At 43.6% G+C, this 25,570-nt stretch overlaps 1 protein-coding gene across 1 annotated transcript in view; it reads left to right on the top strand.

Annotated features, from left to right (window-relative positions):
• Window positions 1-25,570, top strand: part of stx2b (syntaxin 2b) — a 70,239-nt gene that overhangs the window by 6,056 nt on the left and 38,613 nt on the right. The window contains exons 2-3 of the mRNA XM_072587671.1: window positions 10,982-11,056; window positions 11,628-11,727. Coding sequence (XP_072443772.1) covers window positions 10,982-11,056; window positions 11,628-11,727 — 175 coding nt within the window. The remainder of the gene's footprint in view (window positions 1-10,981; window positions 11,057-11,627; window positions 11,728-25,570) is intronic.

Raw genomic sequence — 25,570 nt, 5'->3', positions numbered from 1 at the left:
AGAAACTCTGATCTTGTGTAACTCATAAAAGAAAAATCTATCAATCCCGATTTCACTCTGAAATCTCTCTTGTTCCACATCAACTGGGATTAGCATAACCCATAGTCAGACTGGTAGAGGTTCTTACACTGGGAGGTCAGGTAATAGCCGAAAGAGTTTGAGTTGTACAACATTTTTCATGACCTCCTCAAAAAAAAACTCGACAACCCAGAAGTGGTAGAAAGGGTAAATTTTCCATAGTCCCAGAGGGCTGCTATCTCACGAGATGGAAGACTGGTGGTGGTTTAACCGGAGGTCACCACTCCTCTGGTGAAGGGCACGTCTGAGAAGGCAAAACCTCATGGTAACCTCAGCCAGTGCACGGATTGAACCCACACTGTTATCGTCACTCTGCCTCACTAACGAGCTGTCCAGACGACTGAGCTTGATGAAACTTTTAAGCCAGTGCATAAGCAGCAAGCTTCTTCTAAACCACACTGTGGTTTTAAAGGTGTGACATTCAACCAGTTAGACCAACCTGTCTTTTCGTCACGTTAGATTTCTAACCACATGGCACAGTAGCACCATCAGATGTGCCGTTTCATTGGGTATGGCCAGCTGAACTGGGAGATTTCATTGACCTAGAAACATAGGCTATCTCTAACTTTGAACATTCTGTCAATGTTGATTAAAAGTTTAATAGCTTCACATATGATTTCATACTTAATGCAGCAGAATGAAGATTCCTTGGGATTATATTACTTAAGAATTGTGTTAAGAATCTGATTTAATTACAAATTGTTCAACAACAATAGATTGCATTGATATAGCTCCTTGTGTAAGACATCTTCAAGTGCTTCCCAGGAAGGTTAACAGACAAAATTGGACCTCAAACGTGTATTAAAGTACTATGTTTTAAGGAATGTCTTAAAGGGTCAAGGCATAGAGGGTTAGGGAGGGGATTCTCAGACTTGGGGACCAAGTAACTGAAGGCAGGAACACTAAAGGTTGGAATAAAAATCAGAGATGAGCTACACTCCAGAAACAGAAATGATAGAGTGCTCAGAGAAGATGTAAGACTGGAGGAGGACACCAAGATCAGGAGGGGCCCAGGAGGGATTTTAAACACAGATTGCAAGCAAGGTGTTACCAAACTGAGAGCTAGTGTAGGTCAGCCAGCACATGGGCAAAAGGGGTTTGGTACAAGTTTGGACTCAAGTAACAATATCATTTAGATAAAGTTTATTCGATTCAGTGTTTCTGTCAGCTGTGGTATGTGCTATGGGATTCTTTTAATATGAACTGGAATGTGTTAATGCAGATAGGTGGTGTTAATTTTATTTTTGAAAGTACCTTTGTCAAATCTCTCATCCCAAACTGCTGCTGGCTGTCACTTCAACCATCATCAGTCGGGGTGAGTGAGTTAATGAGATTACGTGATCTCGCACAGTCTGTGTTCCAATTTCTCATCTGAAGACTTTAAATAATCATTTATTTGTTCACAAGACTTGAAGTAACTTACATCGTCTCAGTACTTCACAATTAATTAATTATTTTTGAGAAAGAATGATTTTAATGTAGGAAACACAGCAGCCAACTTGCACCCAGGTTGAGCGAGGTTGATCTGTTGGTTTTCATCAAGATACCAGAGCGAATTCCCCTGCTCCTTTTCAAAATAATGCCATCAAATTGCTTACTCCCCCCTGAGATGGATTATAAATGTTTCAATCCAAAAGATAATGCCTTTGACAGTGTAGCATCCCATCAGTCCTGCACTGGGGGTATCAGTTTAGGATTGGTTTTACATGTCTAGAATGGCACTTGAACGCACTAGCTTCTGATTCTGAGGATAGTATTTATTACCCAGTGAGTTAATTCTGTATGTATGATCCTTCCTTTAGGAATTACAGATAGCTTTATTTTTGATTTCTTCCTTTGGGTCAGATCATTCCTCAAGCAGCCTTAGCTCAGGTTAACTGAAAAATGAGATTAGGAACTCAGGTGAGGAGCTTAAATGGTATCTACTTAGCTACAAAACCTACATCCTTTCAATATCTACTGTCTTCTCTGTTTCTGGTTTTTTGTATTTTCCTGATTTTAATCCCTCCACTGTTTGTGGCCATGCCTTCAGCTGTCTAACCCTAAACTTTGGAATTCTCTCCCTAAAGTGCTCTCCTCTCGACACTTGTTTAAACCTATCTTTAACTAAGATTTTGCTCACCTAATAAGGATAATAAGGATTATCTCCTTATGTAGCTGTGTCAATATGGAAGTGTATTTTTTGTTGCTGCACCATTCAAATATTCTTCATCCTCTCATTCAACTGAAAATGAGAATTTAGCACATTGTGGCCTGCTGTTGTGTGCAGCTCTCTCCTTTGTTATAACTTTATGCCAAGTGCAGAACACCCAGTACTGTTCAGAGTAACCGAGGTTGTAAAATCTGTGGCACTGTTCTGTGCTTGTTCTTTTATGTAAACACTGAGTATCAAATCCTAGGAAATACTTGACACCTCTTCACAGCATGTATCTTGTCCTTTCATTCGACTGATCGAGTTGAACTATAGGATTTTGCATACTGGATTAGTGGTGCTGGAAGAGCACAGCAGTTCAGGCAGCATCCAACGAGCAGCGAAATCAACGTTTCGGGCAAAAGCCCTTCAGGAATAAAGGCAGTGAGCCTGAAGCATGGAGAGATAAGCTAGAGGAGGGTGGGGGTGGGGAGAAAGTAGCATAGAGTACAATGGGTGAGTGGGGGAGGAGATGAAGGTGATAGGTCAAGGAGGAGAGGGTGGAGTGGATAGGTGGAAAAGAAGATAGGCAGGTAGGACAAGTCAAGGAGACAGTAACTGAGCTGGAAGCTTGAAACTAGGATGAGGTGGGGGAAGAGGAGATGAGGAAGCTGTTGAAGTCCACATTGATGCCCTGGGGTTGAAGTGTTCCGAGGCGGAAGATGAGGCGTTCTTCCTCCAGGCGTCTGGTGGTGAGGGAGCGGCGGTGAAGGAGGCCCAGGACCTCCATGTCCTCGGCAGAGTGGGAGGGGGGAGTTGAAATGTTGGACCACGGGGCGGTTTGGTTGATTGGTGCGGGTGTCTCGGAGATGAGATCTTCCGCCTCGGAACACTTCAACCCCAGGGCATCAATGTGGACTTCAACAGCTTCCTCATCTCCCCTTCCCCCACCTCATCCTAGTTTCAAGCTTCCAGCTAAGTTACTGTCTCCTTGACTTGTCCTACTTGCCTATCTCCTTTTCCACCTATCCACTCCACCCTCTCCTCCCTGACCTATCACCTTCATCTCCTCCCCCACTCACCCATTGTACTCTATGCTACTCTCTCCCCACCCCCACCCTCCTCTAGCTTATCTCTCCATGCTGCAGGCTCACTGCCTTTATTTCTGATGAAGGGCTTTTGCCCGAAACATTGATTTCGCTGCTCGTTGGATGCTGCCTGAACTGCTGTGCTCTTCCAGCACCACTAATCCAGTATTTGATTTTCAGCATCTGCAGTCATTGTTTTTACCTATAGGATTTTGCAGCCTTCCTGAAATCTGTGCTATTGTGAATGGTGAGCTGTTTGAACTTGGGTGCAGCTTTGTTGCTGACTTTGGATGAATTTGGTCCACACGTTGTGCTGGCACTGGGTTAAGTCTGTTCTACCATTGATTCTCACTACAAATGCAAAACACTTTGGAAGAACATCAAGAAAAAACAAGTGGGTGGGTGGGGGAAGTTGATAAGATCTGGTGGTTTTCACATTCTTTAAACAACACAGCTGTATCACTTTCAAACCACTAAAACTGTTTGTCTGTACCTTGCCTGAATTTGTTTTTACTTTAATGAAAAAAACACTCAAATTCTTGTTTTTCACTGATCTGCATTTTTGCACAGGTCAGTGTGTTGGAAATACACCCTTCCGCCTTGGACTGTCATCAGAGGGAGAAGGAAATGATTTTGCTTTTAGTGTGGCGTCAAGGCTACAGACATAAAATTAAATTTGATTGAAGCACTTTTTTTTTCAATGAACCATCCAGATGACTTGATAGGATTGTGTGTTGCTCTTCCCTAACCGCGCTTCCCCCCCCTCTCCCTGTCATCAGCAAAAGTACCACCCTGTCCCTGCTGTTTTCTGTTCTGACAAAGGGTCACTGGACTGAAACCATGAACTCTGTTTCTTCCTCTACAAATGTTCCACGCCTTCTGAGTTTCTCTAGCACGTTGAGTTTTTGTTTCTGGTTTCCAGCCTCTGCAGTTACAGTACAATACAACAAAACTCAGGAACAGGTCCTTTGTTCACCAGACCTGCACTGATTATAAAAGTTGGCAAGTTATGTTGTAGCTGTACAAAACTTCAGCGACACCACTTTTGGAATATGGACCAAAAGAATTGGATGATTTGCAGAGGGGACAGAGGAGGTTTACTAGGCTGTTGTCTGGTCTGGAGGGTTTTCGTTATAAGGAGAGATTGGATAAACTCGGGTTGTTTTCACTGGAAAAGTGGAGACTGAAAGGAGGTGCAACCTAATAGAGGTCCATAAAATTTGGGAAGGCATAGATAGGGTGGAAAGATCATGGACGTGAGGGCTCAGATTCCGGCTGAGTGGGGAAAGGTTTTCACCCAGACGGTGCTGGGTAGCTGGAACACACTGCCAATGGAGATGGTGGAAGCAGCATGGTAACAACGTTTAAGGTCTGTCTTGATAGACATGTGAACATGAGGCAAACAGAGAGCCAGATACAGCGTATGGGCATTGAATAGTGGGTCTAAATAAGGGCAGGGAATCGATCATTTGTTTTGCTACATTGTTGAATGTGTGTCTGTGGTCTTCATCTCAGGCTGATGTCAAGTTTGTCTTGTATCCCTCACAGTTAGCAAGGTCTTCCTCTCAGTGTGGGATTATATGGAATCGACACAGGATTCTTTCTTAGATCGTCTGCCACAGCCTACTCTTGTCATCTACAGTTGCTCCTTCGAATTGACTTAGAAATTTGGGGATTTTTCAGTTTCATGCACTTCATATCAAAATATGCGAAAATCCAGGAGGGAGAGGAGTCAAACTGTAACCCCCAACTTCCTGGGTAAATCTGAAGCAAATTTAGTACTTTATAAAAATGTAACTTTTAATTACTAAAATACAGGCACAAAAGATCTTTGAACAGTTGCTAGTTTTAGGAATTGGAAGATATGGAATAGATCAGATGTTTTTGGATTGAAAAGGATGCCACGCTGATTTATCAAGAACTGAAGTCAACAATGTTTTGTGTTGTAAGCCTCCAGATGTTTATAGAGAGGAAACTGACTTTGGAGATGACGGACAAAGCTTTCAAGGAAATGAGAGACGCATTTATGGTTCTTAATTACCTGAAGACATCGTTTTGAAATGTCTTGGGTGGCCTTTATGCTAAGGTGGCCCAGCACCCTTTTCTGGATTGAATTTTCTGCTTTACAGACTTGCAAGTCAGTAAGGGAGATACCCAGAATTTCTCAACAGAAGTTTGTGGGAACCTGAGTTTCTAAATACCGATATTACTGGTTATCTCGTAAAATCTGGATAGATGGACTGAGACCAATATCCAAAGACTCAGACCCAGGGTGAATGCAATCCCAACTGAAGTTTTACTATTAGGCTACAGCTTTTCACAATTCCATTTCATTGACTGGAAATCGAGTGGACTATGCAAAGTCGTCAAAATCTGTCCTTTGTTTCCAGACACTTGGCCAACAGTTTTTCTTCGTTGCCTTTTTGTTTAAAATATCACCTTTGCAGAGACTGTCTTTGGTTATCTATAGAGTCGTAGAGACATACAGCACGGAAACAGACCCTTCGGTCCAACCCGTCCATGCCGACCAGATATCCCAACCTAATCTCGTCCCACCTGCCAGCACCCGGCCCATATCCCTCCAAACCCTTCCTATTCATATACCCATCCAAATGCCTCTTAAATGATGCAATTGTACCAGCCTCCACCACTTCCTCTGGCAGCTCATTCCATGCACGTACCACCCTCTGCGTGAAAAAGTTGCCCCTTAGGTCTCTTTTATATCTTTCCCCTCTCACCCTAAACCTATGCCCTCTAGTTCTGGACTCCCCAACCCCAGGGAAAAGACTTTGTCTATTTATCCTATCCATGCCCCTCATAATTTTATAAACCTCTATAAGGTCACCCCTCAGCCTCTGACGCTCCAGGGAAAACAGCCCCAGCCTTTTCAACCTCTCCCTGTAGCTCAACTCCTCCAACCCTGGCAACATCCTTGTAAATCTTTTCTGAACCCTTTCAAGTTTCACAACATCCTTCCATAGGAAGGAGACCAGAATTGCAAGCAATATGCCATTATTTGATGATTTAGATTAGATTCCCTGCAGTGTGGAAACAGGCCCTTCAGCCCAACAAGTCCACACCGACCTTCCGAAGAGCAGCTCACTCAGACTTGCTCCCCTACATTTACCCTTGCACCTAGAACTATGGACAATTTAGCATGGTCAATTCTCCTAATCTGCACATCTTTGGACTGTGGGAGGAAACCCACGCAGACACGGGGAGAACGTGCAAACTCCACACAGTCAGTCGCTCGAGGCTGGAATTGCAGTGCTAACCACTGAGCTACAGTGCTTGTGTTTGGGATTGAAGATGTCGTTTAATTCCAGATCGCAGTTTAGATGTTAACTAGTGTTTGCCAGTTATTTTAAGAATAGATTTTGTTTCTGATCAATGGATTATTTTTGGAAAGCCTGACGAAATTCACTGTTAGGGGTTCATACAGAGTTCCTTGAAAGTTGTCACAGGTCGACACAGCAGTAAAGATGGTATATTTGCCGTCATTGCTCATCCATTGAGTATAAGCGTTAGGACATTGCATTGTGGTTGTACAAGACATTAGTGAGACCACTTCTGGAGTACTGTGTACATTCTGGTTGTCCTGCTCCAGGAAGGATATTATTAAATTGGAGATGATGCAGAGAAGATTTACAAGGATATGACCAGAACTGGAGAGGTGGAATAGGCTGGGATCTTTCTCACCAGATGTTCTGAGGAAGGGTCACCTGACGCAAAATGTTAACTTTGATTTCTGTTCATAGATACTGCCAGACCTGCTGAGCTTTTCCAGCAACTTCTGTTTTTGTACCTCTTTCACTGGAGATAAGACATTGAGGCCGTAATCTTAGAGGTTTATAAAATCACGAAGGACATGGATAAGATGAATGGCAAAGGTCTTTTCCATGGGATAGGAGAGTTCCAAACTTTAGGATGTAATTTGGAGATGAGAAGAGAAAGATTTAAAAGGGACCTGAGGGGCAACATTTTCCATGTAGGGTGGTGCATGTATGGAATGAGCTGTCAGAGGAAGTGGTGGGTGCAGGTACAGTTTCAACATTTAAGAGACATTTTAACTGATACATGAATAGGAAAGGTTTAGAGGGATGTGGTCCAAACGCTGGTGGATGGGACTCGTTTAGTTTGGAAAGCTTGGTTGGCATGGATGAGTTGAAGCAAAGGTCTGTTTCCTTGCTGTATGACTCAAGTTGTACAAAAAGAAAACAATTAGCCATTTGTGAGGTCGAGCCAGTGTGATTGGTGGGACTGGGGAAATACTGGGCGTTGATTATCAGCATATTCCTTCTGTCACAGCTATTGTGGTAAGCAAATAGGAAACCTGTTATTTACAAGCCATCTTTGGAATTACTCCAAGGTGTGCAGTTGCAAAAAAAAACACAGATGTTTTATTTTCCAGCTCAGCCTCTGTGGAGCTGGTTCACACACAGGAATACTTAAAGATGGCCCACAACCTCTTGGATAAAAATAGAACTTATGATGGCATCCATCAAGGTTAAAAGAAAACAGAAGATTAAACATCCTAGAGTGAGTGGTGGTAGTGAAAGGAATATTTGAAGTTTACAGGAAACTTCGTTAGAAGGAATGAAGTTCACTTATACAGGAAAGTGAGGTGGAGAGGGGCCAAATTTAAAAAAATCAAACATTCCAAATGATTTTGAGCTTAGTATTGCTTTATTGAGCAGCTGGTTGGAAAGAGATGATAAAGTCACCAAGTGATGCATTGCAAAAAGAAACCATCACAGGAGATTGCAAATTGACCCCCCCTCCCCTGCTCTTTCCTTGCAGCCTTGCATTTTAATTTCCGATTCTAACCAGTTTGCTCTGTAAGTTCCTGTTGAAGCTGCTCCCTTCACCCTTTCAGGAAGTACCTTTTAGATCATCATAACAGTGTAAATTCCGTTTCCCATCATCCCACCTCCTTTAGTTTGCTAATTTCTTTAAATGTGTGTCTCTTGTTGCTTACTATCCTTTCCTCCACTCGAAGCCGTTTCTCCTTATTTACTCTACCAAAATCCTTCATTATGTTGAATGTCTCAGTCTAATTATCTTTTTAACTTGCACTTTCACACTGAACAGCAACTCTGACATCTTCAGTCAGTGACAGTTTGAAAAGTTACTGAGGATAATATTTAAATGACTTGGCCAGTGGGAAACTTGCTGAGTCTCTTAACTCCTTGATTTTTATTTTCCACAATGTCTTTCCTGCTTTTCAGTTCGACTTCAAGTTGAGGAATTGCCTCCTTAACCACCTCCATCACAGAGTGCCTTATTCCACCTCTGTAGCATCATTCATCACCCTCCACTCCTGCCCCAGTCTATCTGCTGCTGAGTCTCTGGTGACACTTCTATTATCTACAGACCTGAGCATTCTGACACACTCCTGGTTGGCTTTGCTTCGGGTGAGGGATGGAGGATTGCATTACCCATATCCTAACCCCAAACTTCCTCATCCAACCCCACCCCCACCTACGCACCCTGCCACCTTGAAATTCAAATTTTCAAATTTGGGTTCATACTCCTCACCCTTCCCTAACAACAGCAGCTAGTCTGTATACTGTTGATGCATTAAACTGTGCAGAAGACTCTCTCTGCTTTTTGTGGGAGCTTTATTAAAGTTTTCACAATGTATTTGTTCTTTTCCACTGTGTGTTTGTGAATTACAGTCAAACTGGTCCAATTGGGAGAGTACATCCTGCTATACAATTGTGGGACATGACAGCACAAGAAGAGGATGGTTCTCTCTCACCCACACACCCACACCATGTACTCACCATCCTGACATTGGGAGGGATATGGAAACGAAGGGTCACACTTGTACAAATCAGAGCAATGATAAAATGACCCAGAATCTGAAAGGTGATGAAGAATCTGGCTTGCTCATTCTGAAATTGAGTCTAGTTGCATCACAAAGCTTCAGTAAACAGCTTTTTTTAAAATTCTTTCATGGATATGGATGTCGTTGGTTAGGTCAGCATTTACTGCAAATCTCTCGTTATTGATCCTTGGGGAGGTGGTAGTGAGCTGCCGCCTTGTACCACTGAAGTCCATGTGCTGTAGAGAAAGCCATGGTTCGATCTGGGGGAGAGTTCCAGCATTTTAACCCAGTGAGAACTTGCCGTTGGTGGTGGTTTTGTGTGTCTGCCGCTCCTGTCCTTCGAGGTGCTGGATGTCACCAGTTCAGAAGGAACCTTGGGGAGTGGCTGCTGTGCGTCTTGTGGATGGTACATGCAGCTCCTATTGTGCACCAGTGAATAGGGTGTCTATCAAGTGGGCTGCTTTCTCCTTATGTTGAGATTCTCGAGTGTCGTTTGAACTGCACCCATCACACTCCAACTTGTGCCTTTGTAGATGGCGGACTTTGGGAAGTCAGAATTTCCAGCCTCTGACCAGCTCTTATAGTCAAACTGCTTGTATGGCTGGTCCAGCTGAGCTTCTGGTCAATGCTGGTGATTGAGCTGTTAATTGTGGAGTACTCACCAAGGGCAATACAATTTAATTGGCAAAGGGAGACTGATCTTGTTGGTGATGGTCACTCTGGGACAAAAGGCAAAATTTTACGCACACGCTCTGAAGCGTGTGTGTGTGTGTGTGTGTGTGTGTATATACACACTGCAGTCTGGGTGCCATGCTGGTGTGTGCAGAACCATCGAGCTGTGTTGATTTTGTCTGAATAAAAAGGTGAATACGTTACAAATGTTGCCTGTCAATATATGGGCTGTGGGTAGATAAAGTCTTCAGTATTTATAACAGGAGGGTATGGCATTATTGCAATGAATTAAGAATAGCATGCCAGAGGTGATGAATATCATGAGGTTGTCGGTTTGAATGTTGGTTTCTGTGGTACATTGGTAACACAGATATGACAGGCAACTATAACCCAGAGAGCCGAACACACATACTTGAGCTAAAATTCCACTGCACCAGCTGAGGAATTTAAATTTAGTTAATGAAATCTGCAATCAAAAGCTGCATTGGGAATGGTGATCGTTGAGGTTCTCATTGTTTTAAGAATTTGGTTCACTTTAGGAAAGAAAATTTGCTGTTGTCTGATCAAATCTAATGTGTAACTCCAAACTCCCACAAACAGGTTTGACTCTTTTCCTGATGAAGGGCTTTTGCCCGAAACGTCGATTTCGAAGCTATTTGGATGCTGCCTGAACTGCTGTGCTCTTCCAGCACCACTAATCCAGAATCTTTCCCACCTGAAATGACCCAACAACCAGTCAGTTATACTCAAGACCGAGGCTCATCATTACCTCAGGCACTTAGGGATGGGTAACAAACATTGGCCTTGCCAGAGCTGCCCCCACACAGAATTAATAAATAAAACCTTACTCAGTGCTCTTGACCTCTCTCTCTTTCTGAAAGTGACAACTCAAAATGTATTTATCATTAAATCCTTATTTGCAGAAACGAGTTCAGCAACCAAAATGTTTGAAAGTGAGGGATAAAGCAAGAGCCAGTACAATGTTAAGTGGAAATAACAGGTTTTAGGTCCCAATGATGTAAATTCAGTACATTAATGGAAATAGATTGAAGATTAACTGAGCTCAGTAAACCATGCAGGCTACAGAAATAATCAAGAAACAGAGTTAATATTCTGTGTGACTGAAATGTGTTCCTTGGATTTTTAATTGATAATAGTTGGTTTTTCATTATCCATCTCTAGTACAAAGAAAACTATGATGATGAAGTCACTATTACTGTGGAAAAGGAGCAGTTTATGGATGAATTCTTCCATCAGGTAGGACATTGAAACTGGATCGATGGGGCGGGGACATCGGGGTGAGTTTTATTTAACTGTTGGTATCATTTGGCACCATTACAACTACTAAGTTTTGGCAAACATTCAATGTTGTATGTTTCCTGTTGTCATTGTTCTTTGTTCCTTTCCTCCTAAAGAGTCAAGTGCATTAGTACTGCTCTGTACCGATGCTGTTATAAAAATATCTGGCACCCACCAGTTTATCATTTCCCTGTCTTGCTGAGGACGAGCTCCCTGTTTGTGGCTTGTCTTTTCAACCCTTCACAGTTTGTGTCAAGACTCACTGACTGAGAAGCACAACATCATTATGTGCAGTGGGCTGCAGGCAGAGAGTGATCAAAGCTTGGCCCGTTCTGCATCCACTTGCAATAGTGTTATCAGTGAAAGTGTGGCTTATTATAAACAGGGCTCTCTGAAAAGCAGACATGTTGGGTTAAATATCAGACTGTACGGTGAAATTTTGTGATCGAGTTGTTTGGGCATTGTATGTTCAACTGGTGAACCGGCTATGCAAATACAACTTGTAACTACAGAAAAGATTGCATTCTAGGTTGAGGAAATCCGAGGATACATTGACCAAATTGCGGAAAACGTGGAAGAGGTGAAGAAGAAACACAGCGTCATCCTATCCGCACCGAACCCCGAAGGGAGTAAGTAACAGCTTGGAAAAAAATTCAAATTGCAGCTGTGTAAATGTTATGCAGATGTTCTATTTGTTGTTTGATATCAGTGACATGTGGGTTGGAATTTGCAGTAATGAAAATCCATTTGGAATTTAACCAGCTCGTACTCATAGTTCAGGAAATGGATGCTGAGCCTTATAGATTCCTGATGGGATCTGTAATAAACAGGAAATTACATCTGTTCGGAAGTGGCTGCATTATAGCCAAGATTTTTCTGTAAATTGCTGAAAACCACTAGGTAGAAGAAGCATACTCGAGAGCAGGGACTAAAGCAGCCTTGGCATTTGGACTTCATATGTTTGCTCTCGTGTTTTAGTATCAATGATGATGACAGTGATTCAGCTGTTTTAATTGGATTTCAAGGACTTTCTGAACCTAAGCTTCAAAATTTCCGGAACTTTAGGCAGGCTGAGGTTAAATTCAGTCAATATGATTAACTAGTTTGTGATGGATTCTGACCACCATACGATACAGGAGCAAAATTAGGCCATTCAGCCCACTACGACTGCTCCACCATTCGATCGTTGCTCATTGAGTTTCTCAACCCCATTCTCCTGCCTTCTGCCTGTAACCCTTGGTCAAGATACTGATAAAGAATCTATCTATTTCTGTCTTAAATACACTAAATGACTTGGCCTCCCTTTGTCACCAGCTGCTATCCTGAAAAAGATGCCTTTATCCCAACTCTGTACCTTCTACCAGTCAGCCAATCCTCTATCCATGCTACTTCCTTCCCCCTAACACCATGGGCTCTTATCTTATTTAGCAAGCTCCTGTGTAGCATCTTATTAAAGGCATTGTGGAAATACAAACAGATCGTGTCCACTGGGTCTCCTTTGTCAAACTTGCTCCTTACCATCTCAAGGAAGTCTAACAGCTTTGTCAGGCATCACCTCCCTTTGATGAATTTATGCTGACTCAGTCCTATTTTACCAAGTGCTTCAAAGTACTCCACGAGCTTAAATAATGAAAATTAAAAGCTTACCAACTACCGAGGTCAGGCTAACTGGCCTATAATTTCTTATCTTCTGCCTCATTCCCTTCTTAAAGAGACGTGTTACACTGGCTGTTTTCCAGTCCTCTGTGACCTTCCCTGACTCCAGTAATCCCTGAACGATCACCACTAATGCCTCTACAATCTCCTCAGCTAATTCCTTCAGAACCCTGGGATGTAAACCTGGATGATTTATCTGCTTCCAGTTTCCCCAGTCTTAGTGATAGCCATGATACTCACCTGTGCGTCCGACTTGATTGAAGTTCTGATATGCTACTGGTGTCTTCCACAGTGAAGACTGATGCAACGTACCCCTATTCAGTTCCTCCATCATTGTTTTATTCTCCATTACTACATCTGTAATGGTCCAATGTCCACTCTTGCCTCTCTATTATATTACTAGCGAGCTCACCCTCACATTTCATTTTCTCCCCTCTAATTGTTTTTTTTAATGTTATCCTCCACTAGTTTTTAAAGGCTTCCCAATCCAGTGGCTTCCCATTAATCTTCACACAGTTTACTTTTTCTTGCACTTTTATTCTGTCGCTGACTGCCTTAGTCAGCCATATTTGCCTTGTCTTCCCCTCAACACGTTTGTATCTTCTTTAGGATGAGTTTCTGCTATGCCTCCTGAATTAACCCCAGAAATTCTTGACATTGCTGCTCTACAATTTTCCCTTGCGATCAATTTTGGCCAGCTCCTCCCTCATGTCTTTGTATTACCTTTACTTAATTGTAATACCGTTGCATCTGATTCAAGCTTCTCCTTCTCAAACTCTGGGATGAATTCTCTCATGGTCACTGCCCCCAGGGGTTCCTTCACCTTAATCAAGTCTGCCTCATTACACATCTCCAAATCCAGGGTTGCCTCTTCCCTAGTGGGCTCTGCCATAAGCTGCTCAAAAAAACCATCTTGTGGACATTCCACAAATTCCCATTAGAATATAGAATGTTGAGCAGAGAATGGTACAGTACAGAAACTGGCCCTTGGCCCATGATGCTGAGCCAAACATGATGCCAAATTTTCTTGAGATCCACTAACAACCTGATTTCCTCATTCTATTTGCATATCAAAGTCCCCTATGATTGTTGTAATTGTGCCTTTCTGACATGCCTTTTCTAACTCCTGATTTATTTTCTGCCCCACATCCTGACTACTGCTAGGAGGCCTGTACATGACTCCCATTAAGGTCATCTTCCTTTCCTGGTTCCTAAACTCTTCACTTACACCCTTTGAACCGATGTCACTTCTTGCTAGTGACTTCAGTTTAATCCCTTACAAACAAGGCAACACATGCCCATCTGCCTGTCATAGCAATGTACAGCATGGAAACAGACCCTTCGGTCCAACCCATCCATGCCAACCAGATATCCCAACCCAATCTAGTCCCACCTGCCAGCACCCGGCCCATATCCTTCCAAACCCTTCCTATTCATAGACCCATCCAAATGCCTCTTAAATGTTGCAATTGTACCAGCCTCCACCACTTCCTCTGGCAGCTCATTCCATACACGTACCACCCTATGCGTGAAAGAGTTTCCCCTTAGGACTCTTTTATATCTTTCCCCTCTCACCCTAAGCCTATGCCCTCTAGTTCTGGACTCCCCAACCCCAGGGAAAAGACTTTGCCTATTTATCCTGTCCATGCCCCTCATAATTTTGTAAACCTCTATAAGGTCACCCCTCAGCCTCCGACGCTCCAGGGAAAACAGCCCCAGCCTGTTCAGCCTCTCACTGTAGCTCAAACCTTCTAACCCTGGCAATATCCTTGTAAATCTTTCCTGAACCCTTTCAAGTTTGACAACATCTTTCTGATAGGAAAAGACCAGAATTGCACGCAATATTCCAACAGTGGCCTAACCAATGTCCTGTACAGCCGCATCATGACCTCCCAACTCCTGTACTCAGTACTCTGACCAATAAAGGAAAGCATACCAAACACCACCTTCACTATCCTATCTACCTGTGACTCCACTTTGAAGGAGCTATGAACTTGCACTCCAAGGTCTCTTTGTTCAGCAACACTCCCTTGGACCTTACCATTAAGTGTATAAGTCCTGCTAACATTTGCTTTCCCAAAATGCAGCACCTCACATTTATCTGAATTAAATTCCATCTGCCACTTCTCAGCCCATTGGCCCATCTGGTCCAGATCCTGTTGTAATCTGTGGTAACCCTCTTTGCTGTCCACTACACCTCCAATTTTGGTGTCATCTGCAAACTTACTAACTGTACCTCTTATGCTCGCATCCAAATCATTTATGTAAATGACAAAAAGTACAGGGCCCAGCACTGATCCTTGTGGCACTCCACTGGTCACAGGCCTCCAGTCTGAAAAACAACCCTCCACCACCACCCTCTGTCTTCTACCTTTGAGCCAGTTCTGTATCCAAATGGCTAGTTCTCACTCTATTCCATGAGTTCTAACCTTGCTAATCAGTCTCCCATGGGGAACCATGTTGAATGCCTTACTGAAGTCCATATTGATCATATCGACTGCTCTGCCCTCATCAATCTTCTTTGTTACTTCATCAAAAAACTCAATCAAGTTTGTGAGACATGATTTCCCACGCACAAAGCCATGTTGACTATCCTTCTTCCTTTCCTGGTTCTTACCACCCTTCTTAAACAGTGGCACCATGGTTGCCAACCTCCAGTCATCCGGCACCTCACCTGTGACTATCGATGATACAAATATCTCAGCAAGATGCCCAGCAATCACTTTAGCTTCCCACAGAGTTCTCGGGTACACCTGATCAGGTCCTGTGGATTTATCCACCTTTGACTGTTTCAAAACATCCAGCACTTCCTCCTCTGTAATCTGGACGTTTTGCAAGATGTCACCATCTATTTCCCTACAGTCTCTCTCTTCCATAGCTTTTTCCACAGTAAATACCGATGCAAAATATTCATTTAGTATCTCCCCCATTTTCTGTGGCTCCACACAAAGGCCGCCTTGCTGATCTTTGAGGGGCCCTATTCTCTCCCTAGTTACCCTTTTGTCCATAATATATTTGTAAAACCCCTTTGGATTCTCCTTAATTCTATTTGCCAAAGCTATCTCATGTCCCTGTTTCACCCTCCTGATTTCCTTCTTAAGTATACTCCTACTTCCTTTATACTCTTCTAAGGATTCACTCGATCTATCCTGTCTATACCTTCCATATGCATCCTTCTTTTTCTTAACCAAGCCCTCAATTTCTTTAGTCATCCAGCATTCCCTATTGATACCAGCATTTCCTTTCACTCTGACAGGAATCTACTTTCTCTGGATTCTTGTTATCTCATTTCTGAAGGCTTCCCATTTTCCAGCCGTCCCTTTACCCGCGAACATCTGCCCCCAATCAGCTTTCGAAAGTTCTTGCCTAATATCATCAAAATTGGCCTTTCTCCAATTTCAAACTTCAACTTTTAGATCTGGTCTATCCTTTTCCATCATTATTTTAAAACGAATAGAATTATGGGCCGGATCTTTGGGTATTTCATTCCCAGCACTAATTCCCCCTCAGCCCCCTCTCTGCGATACCTATAACATTGAATCAGCCAATTTCAGTCTGTGTTACGAGCTCATTTTCCTTGTTTTGTACACTATGCAATGTAAGTACAACATCCTCAGTCTGGTACTGTCTGCGCCGGCTTCTCCTTATCTGCTGTGCCTGAAGTTAGATTCCTCATCCTTTCCACACTCTGACCTAGTTCTTATTCTGGAAATTTTAATCAGCTCTTCTGAACCCTCCACTGCCTTTTACTTGTTTCAAGTTGTTGTGACCTCTATGTGCACATTGAGGTAAAATCAGTTTGGCTATCTTATTCCAAATGCTTTAAGGGTACAAAGCCTTTAAGTGTTGAAATATCCGCTGCACCCAGTATGGTCTCCAATACATCTGCCTACTTGCAGATCATTTCAGAGAACATCTCTGGGACACCAGCACCAGTGAACCCCACTGCCCCGTGGCTGAATACTTCAACTCCCCCTCCCACCCCACCAAGGACATGCAGGTCCTGGGCTGTCTCCTTAGCCAAACACTAACCGCTGGGAGGAAGAATGCCCTATCCTCTGCCCTGGGACCCTGTAACCACACAGGAAATATGGATTTCACCAGTTTCCTCATCGCCTACCCCCCCACCCCCAACTATCTTATCCCACTCCAAGCCTCCAATTCAGGACTGCCCTCTTGACCTGTCCATCATCTTTCCCATCTATCCGCTCCACCCTCCTCTCTGACCTATCACCTTCTCCCCCACTTCCATCTATCTATCACACTCTCGCCTCTCTCCCCGGCCAACAAGCCTCGTTCCTGATGAACGAAATGTCAATTCTCCTGTTCCTTGGATGCTGCCTAACAAGCTCGGCATCTGCAGTCCTCACTTTCTCCTGCAAAGTCTTTTAGTTGTTATCACATTTCCATACTCTTTAAGCATTCCTTGGTACAATATGAAGTTTACGCATTCTGCCACTTCCTTTTATTTTCTGGTTAAAATCAACTCTGTCAGTATCCAACAATCCTACTCTCTCCATTCCCTTTGGATTTATAATTTTTCATGCAACTGAACCACCCCTCCCACTGTTTAGTTTAAAGCCCTATCCACAGCCCTAGTTATGCAATTCTCCAGGACTGTGGTTCCAGGATGATCCGAGAGGAGCTAGTCCCATTGGAACAGCGCTCTCCTTCCCTGCTCCATGGTTCCCATGTCCCATGAATTTGAACCGATTTCTCCCTCGCCAATCTGAGGCACATGTTTATCTCTTTAATCTTATTGAACCTCTGCGAATTAGCTCGTGGCTCATGTAGTAATCCAGAGATGATTACCTGTCTAATCCTACTCCTATTCGCTCAGAACCTCTTTCCTCCCTTTCTATTTACATGGACCATGATAACTGGATTTTTCCCCTCCCATTCCAAGTTCCTGTGCAGTCCAGATGAGATAGAACATAGAACGTTACAATGCAGTACAGGCCCTTCGGCCCTCGATGTCCCACTGACCTGTGAAATTAATCTGATGTCCATCTAACCTACACCTTTCCATTATTACCCATATGTATGTCCTATGTCCATTTAAATGCCCTTAATGTCGACAAGTCTGCTACTGTTGCAGGCTGTTCCATGCCCCTACTACTGAGTGGAGAAACTACCCCTGACATCTGTCCTATATCTATCACCCCTCAATTTAAAACTATGTCCCCTCATGTTAGCCTTCACCCTCCGAGGAGGGTGTCCACCCTATCTAACCCTCTGATTATCTTATACAAAAGTAGTTTCACATTTCTACTAGTTTCTTGTTCATTATCCCTTGTTCTGTTTCAACCCAGTATCGTCTCAGTTAGATTAGATTCCCTAAAGTATAGAAACAGGCCATTTGGCCCAACAAGAGTAACCCACCCATGACCTATTCCCCTACCCTTTATTTACCCCTGACTAATGCACCTAACATAATGGGCAGTTTAGCATAGCCAATTCACCTGACCTGCACATCTTTGGATTGTGAGAGGAAACAGGAGCACTCTGAAGAAACCCACACAGACGCGGGGAGAATGTGCAAACTCCACACAGACAGTCACCCGAGGCTGGAATCGAACCTGAGTTCCTGGCACTGAGAGACAGCAGTGCTAACCACTGAGCCACCATCCTGAACCTGGACGCCAGCCAGACAACACCGCTTTCGGGACACTTATTCCTGGCCACAGAGAACTGTGTGAGCTGAAAAATGTGTTGCTGGAAACGAGCAGCAGGTCAGGCAGCATCCAAGAAACAGGAGAATCAACGTTTTGGGCATCAGCCCTTCAGGAGAAGGAGAAGATGGGCTGATGCCCGAAACGTCAATTTTCCTGTTCCTTGGATGCTGCCTGACCTGCGCTTTTCCAGCAACACATTTTCAGCTCTGATCTCCAGCATCTGCAGCCCTCACTTTCTCCTCCACAGAGAACTGTCTGTTCCCCTCACTATATTATCACCGATTACAATGACGTTTCTGTTTTCTCCTCACTGGATGGCTCCCTTTGTCACAGTGCTTTGGTCAGTTTGCTTATCTGCCCAACAGACCCCACTCTCATCCACATTGGGAGCAAGAATCTCAAATGTGTTCGACAAGTTCAAGGGCTGAGCCTCCTTCAGCACTACCCCCTGGGTCCCTTGACCTGCCTCACTAATGGTCGCATCCTCCTGACTCTAACCGCTTGAGGTAGTGTTAATGGTGTGTGACTGCCTCCTAAAACACAGCATCCTGGTAACTCTTCCCTCCCCTCACTGATGTCAGTGATTGTAGCTCAACTTCAAGCTCAGTAACTCTGAGCCAGAGTTCCTTGAGCAATCAACTCTTGCTACAGATGTGGTCACTATGAACTGCAATGGGGCCCAGTGCCTCCCATATCATGCAGATACAACACATTACCTGGCCCTGCATCTCTCTTTTCTTAGCTGAAAATGTGTTGCTGGAAAAGCGCAGCAGGTCAGGCAGCATCCAAGGAGCAGGAGAATCGACGTTTCTGGCATGAGCCCTTCTTCAGGAATGAGGAAAGTGTGTCCAGCAGGCTAAGATAAAAGGTAGGGAGGAGGGACTTGGGGGAGGGGTAGGTGGAAGGAGGTCAAGGTGAGGGTGATAGGCCGGTGTGGGGGTGGGGGCGGAGAGGTCAGGAAGAAGATTGCAGTTTAGGAAGGCGGTGCTGAGTTCGAGGGATTTGACTGAGACAAGGTGGGGGGAGGGGAAATGAGGAAACTGGAGAAATCTGAGTTCATCCCTTGTGGTTGGAGGGTTCCTAGGCAGAAGATGAGGCCTCCAGTTTCCTCATTTGTCTCAGTCAAATCCCTCAAACTCCGCACCGCCTTCCTGACCTCTCCGCCCCCACCCCCACTTTGGCCTATCACCCTCACCTTGACCTCCTTCCACCTACCCCTCCCCCAAGTCCCTCCTCCCTACCTTTTATCTTAGCCTGCTGGACACACTTTCCTCATTCCTGAAGAAGGGCTTATGCCCGAAACGTTGATTCTCCTGCTCCTTGGATGCTGCCTGACCTGCGCTTTTCTAGCTCTGATCTCCAGCATCTGCAGTCCTCACTTTCTCCTCTCTCTTTTCTTAGTTCATTTTTAAATTTCCTACTGGTCACTTAGTTTGTAATCTGTAAATATTTTTCATATTTACTGTCAATCTGAAATTAACCTGAAAGTAACAGATAAATTTGGAGGTTTTAACCATCCAATGAACTTGTATTTTTCCTGTGATGTCACTGTTTGGTTTGTGCTGTGGTTGCCAGAAGAGTGACATTATTGTCAACTGGGAGCTTTGAGTACATCAGAACCTCGTCTGGCTCACGATCTTGGCTAGAATAATGGGGAATTAATGTTGTGTATGTCTTTGTACTGGTCTTTATAGAGTGAGAGTTCAAGACAGAGTAAAAGATGCAAATAACTCTGTCAGTTAATTGAAATTTCAGATTGTGAATAGAGCCTCCTTATAGCTTATTTAGTTTATTTAAGCCACACTTCCAAATATAAGCTGTTAGAGTACTTGATCACATTGGCTGCAGAGCTTTACGGTTGAAGGGTTTTCTGCCAACTGTGCAATTTGATGCAGCAGCCAGTTATCGTGCTAGAATTGGTTTGAGCTCTGCTGGCTAATTTTATGTAAAAGTTAAATATTAACATTTTGTGGTGAAATCATGCATTTACTTTATGGTCAGTTAAGGAGCTGAGGTTTTGTTGAGTAATTCATTTTCCTGACTGCTAAACTAGGTTTGTATTCCTTCAAAGTCAGGTGATGAAGGGCCAACTCCTGGAGCCGTTTCATATATTTAAACATTTAGGGTCAATATAGATAAACTATATCCTCTGAAAATGGGAGTCTTGAGGCAGGAGAAAGAAGCTTAACTTTTGAGCCAGGCAGATTAGGTAGGGGTGATATCAGGGAGCTCTCCTTCTCACACATAGGAATGGAGTGCTGTTCCTCAATAAGGCTGAGGAACAACTGAAAACTTCAGATCTGGGTGTGATGGACTTTTGTTGGCCGAGGAATGGAGCTAAAGATAGTTAAATGCAATTGTGAATCAGATCACCTCTGATCTGAATGAATGGTGGGACGGCATAAAGGCTGAATGGCCTGTGTGGGTGTGTCTGTGTGGTGAGTGTTAACGTTGAATCTGCCTGGATGGTCAAACATGGGATTGCTGGCACTTTGTCAGATTCTTTCTCCTTATTAGTCAGGAAACTGAGAGAATCATCCAGTGATCGAGTTAGATATTTCCTCATTTCTCTCCTGCACACCTCCCCTCACCCTCATCTGTTTCGTTTAATTCTTTTTCTCTCACTCGCCCATCTGTCCATGTTTATTCTCCTTTCCCTGTCTTGTCTCTCCCCACCCCTGCACCAAAACACACGTGCGCGCAGACACTGTTCAATGAGAGATTTCTGGAGATGCTTGGCCTCGGAGGCTATGAAGAGAGTACAGGAAAATAGCATTGAGTTGGATGATCGACTGTGATTTTCCTAATGGCAGACCAGGCTTGCTGGGACTGAAAAGCCTACTGTACGTTCTCCTCACTTTTTCTCTCCTCCTCTCCCATTTGTGGTCTTTGTCGACCTCTTTCTCTCCTCCCCCCCCCCCCCCCCCCCCCCCCCTCAATGCTGGTGAAATTTGCTCATTCTGGGTAAAGTTGAATACGGAAGCACACTGAGGATAGGGAGTTCCACTCTGCTATTGTGTAGCAATGAACACACAGCCATTGTTACTGCACATGAACACATTTCCCTCCTGACTGGACAAATTAGTTGAGTTTTTGTCACTTTGAAGAAACAAAATAAAGTTTTGTAATACTCCAGACTCCTGTCAGAACTTCAGGATGTTGAATACTTTGTGTAATCCTTCTCATAGGAAATGCAACAGCCAGTTTCCACAGAGAAAGCCAAACTGCCCTTGACTCAGCATGTCTGCAGTAAAACGAGGTCTGGATTGTTTTCCATTGTGAAGTGGGAATGAACCACGATATCATGAGATGGTTAAAAGGTCCATTGGATTTTCTAATGTTTGCTCTGCCCCGCTGATCTGACGTTCCTAGGCCAATCATCCTTTCCACCTTTGGTAGAGTGATTGGGTATGGTTGATATGTTTTGTTGAGCACGCAATCTGATCCGCTTTGGAGAAATTATTGTTTTTAATCTGTTAATTACAGGCATAAGGTAGCCTTGGCCAATGATTTGAGTTTGATAATGACGGCAGGAGTATTGAATGTCCTCCCATTAAAAAGCAGTAAATGTTCATTCAATTAATAACTCAAATGTTTAGCTTCAGGTCAGCCATGATTCCACTAATGGAGCTCAGGGATGAGGGGCTGAATGGCCTCCATTTGTTCCATTGTAACTTCTGTGATTTTGCAACTCAGATGAGGAAACATTTCTTCACTCAAAGGGCTGTCAATCTGTGAATTTCGCTGTAGATACTGGACACGGTCTATTCCAGAAAGCGACCGATGCCTTTAATACCTAAAGAATCAGGGTTATGGAGAGAAAGTGGGCAGTAGGACATTGTAGACAGTCAGCAATGATGGTATTGAATGGGGAAGCAGGGCTGAATGGTGTACTGCTGCTCCAAGTTTCTATGTTTTAATGTGAAGGTTTGATCATAACATGGGAACACGAGCTTCCCAGGCCCCTCAAACCTGTTCTACAATGGATCATTGTTGATTTTTAACTTGAAGTCCACTTTCCCAGATTATCCCCATTGTCCATGATTCTCTTCATGTCCCAAGATCAATCTTTCACCATATGCCTGATATATACATGATATCAACATGCTTCTGTCATGTTGTGCACACCAGCACTGCAGTTGCTGTAGCACAGAACTGTATTGAATTTAACAGCTGAATGTTTTGCCTTTGTATCCAGGGAGCAGTGCTTGTGTGCTTATCTTTGTCCCTGAATTGGTGAATCTGCAGCTAACATCTGATTGTGTAGAGAGTCTGGCTGCCAGAGAATGCTGATTATGTGCAAGGATATCACAGATGCTGTAGGGGAGTATGTGGTGTCGCAACACAAAGGTTTATCTCTTCCTCCTTTTGAAACCATCTTTAGCTACACTCGACATCTTCAAATACTCTGTGAGACCGGGAAGTCGTGTGACTGGTCCAAAATAACCCTTTCTTGTTTATTACGGTTTCAACAAATATTTCAGCTGTTTTTAGTTCCTGGAAGCATTGGTTGTGTAATGATGCCATTTTGAAATTTAGACATTGAATTTTTACATTGGTCTTGTAAGGGCTGTTGTGCAAGTGGCAGTGCCCTGTTATTGAACCAGGAAGTCCAATTTCAAAGACCCCCTACTCCAGGTGTGTGTTATAACATTTCTCAGCAGGTTGATTTAAAAGGCATCTTTATATTTTAGTGCAAAACTTCCCAAAGTGGAAGTGTGAGCAGAAACTTTGAGTCATGATTCTATTACCCAACACTGGTCTCCTTTGGGCACTGACCATGTTTTAACCATTCTACTCCCTCTCTAACAAGCTCCTGCTGTCTCAGGGCCTCACGATTTGTGAAAGTTTTCAAGCGTCAGAATGGAGTCACTGGGGGGAGGAGGAAGCGTGAAGCACTGAGCTAGGCCTACCTCTGAAACTCTCCTGTGTGCCCAGTCAATATGAAGGGGCATCAGAGCACCATGATTCAAGCTTTCCCCTCTTATTATTTTTGTTAATGTTATTGGTGGAGAAATGTGAAGTGGTTCAGTTCAGTCAGAAGAACAAAGAGGTAACACTAAATGGGTGTAATTTAAAAGTGTTGCAGGAACAGAACTTGAGGCCATTGTTTAAAAATAAGGGTCTTTTTTTAAATCTCTCTTCCTCATGGAGGAATGTCTAAATGTTTTTTAAGGCCGGGGGGAGGTATATTCTTGAGAAGCAAGGAGATGCCAGGTCATAATGAGTGGATGAGAATTTGTAGCAATCAATCCGCCCTGATCTTTAGATTAGATTACTTTTTTAGATTAGATTAGATTACTTACAGTGTGGAAACAGGCCCTTCGGCCCAACAAGTCCACACCGACCCGCCGAAGCGCACCCACCCATACCCCTACATTTACCCCTTCCTAACACTACGGGCAATTTAGCATGGCCAATTCACCTGACCTGCACATCTTTGGACTGAGAGAGGAAACTGGAGCACCCAGAGGAAACCCACACAGACACAGGAGAACGTGCAAACTCCACACAGTCAGTCGCCCGAGGCGGGAATTGAACCCGGATCTCTGGCGCTGTGAGGCAACAGTGCTAACCACTGTGCCACCGTGCCGCCCACTTATCTTATTGAATGGCCGAGCAGGCTGAGTGACCTATCTGTGCTGCTTTTTGTATGTTCAGTTGTCTGTGTGAGTCTTTGAAGGTCCTTGAATAGGTACAAAGGTTTCCAGTTTTATAAATTGGAACATAGCATGAAATAGCTTAGCTAAGGTATTGTGTTCAAACCTCTGCATCACTTTAGGATGCCAAGTTTTTAGAGAGAGTGCAGAAGTGATTACCCAAAATGATAACATCTGAGGGACTTCAGTCACAGATAAGCAGCCTCTTCACAGGCATGGTTACCAATATTTGGACAGGATGGGGTTTGAACCCAGGCCTCCTGATATAAAAGAAGGAACACTATCATTGCCCCACAGGAGCTCCCAAGAGGATTCAGTGATATGGAGAGACTAAATGAGCTGAACGTTAAGGAAAGGTTTAATCAAGAGCTGTTTAATATTACATGGGATTCTGGTTGGGTCTCTGAGGAGAAGTTGGTTCCATTGGCAGGGGGCTTATTAACCTCAGGACAGAGATTGAAGGTGATGGATAAAAGAATGAGGGTTTTACACATTGAGTTAAGATTTGAAATATCTGACCTGCAAACACAGGTGGAAGCAGGTTGAACAGTGTTCTCAAGGGAATTGAACATATTCTTGAGATGGGACCATTTTCTTTGAGAAACCAGCATGAAAGGACTGACTTTAAAACGATACTGCACGTCATCGTTGTGCACTGTTTCTGGTTATTATTTCTTAAACAGGTGTGTGCGATATAAGTTTCTTCCACAAGCCAAAGGACATTCTGTTAGATGAGGAATTTTTCCCATGTAAAGTTAAATGTACCACTGTGCTGTGAAAGTGTGATGATATACCCCTGTTTAAGGCCAGGTGTTCCACTTGCTGCACCTTCTTGAGATCAGACAAGGGGCAGGTTGTCATCACTGTCCCAAAGCAAAGGGGAGGAAATAGGGAAACGATTGATGACACCTGGGGGAGTTTGTTCATTAGCTGGGCATCTTGGTTGTTATTAGTAATTTGATTAACAAACTTTTATTCTGCTGTCAGCCTTTAAAGCTGCAGTTTGGTTCAGTGAAGGTGCGAGTGATCACCTGATTGGAACACGTTTAAAGCTTTAAAGCTCATGATCAATGACTAGGTTTTGTTGTAGCTTATCAAAAGCTGTAATATTGGGCATATGTTGATGTGTATTTATCTCTACCTGAGCGCCAGAAACTGATCAAAATCAGGAATGTGTTGTGATGACACTTTGCTGACAATCATTATGGATTCAGCACAGTTGGTTCCATCCATCCAGATGGGATCAGCTATTTCTCTATGTACTCCTCGATGCTGAGCTGGAGAGCTATCAGCTTTCTAAGTTGTGGCCAAATGCACTTTGCCTGCCATGCTGCTCATATTGCACTCTGAGTCATATTCAGCAGGGTTCTGTCAAACCCTGAGACCCATTTAAACCCATCCAGCAATTTGATCACAGCACATGCAAGTGAACACTGCAGCTCAGTATGAAATTGGTGCTTGACTAATGTGAGAATGTCTTA

The sequence above is a fragment of the Chiloscyllium punctatum genome, chromosome 17, assembly GCF_047496795.1.
Source record: "Chiloscyllium punctatum isolate Juve2018m chromosome 17, sChiPun1.3, whole genome shotgun sequence".
NCBI classification, from domain to species: Eukaryota; Metazoa; Chordata; class Chondrichthyes; order Orectolobiformes; family Hemiscylliidae; genus Chiloscyllium; species Chiloscyllium punctatum.
The sequence above is the reverse complement of the archived record's forward strand: the minus strand, read 5'-3'. Positions and strand labels throughout refer to the sequence as shown.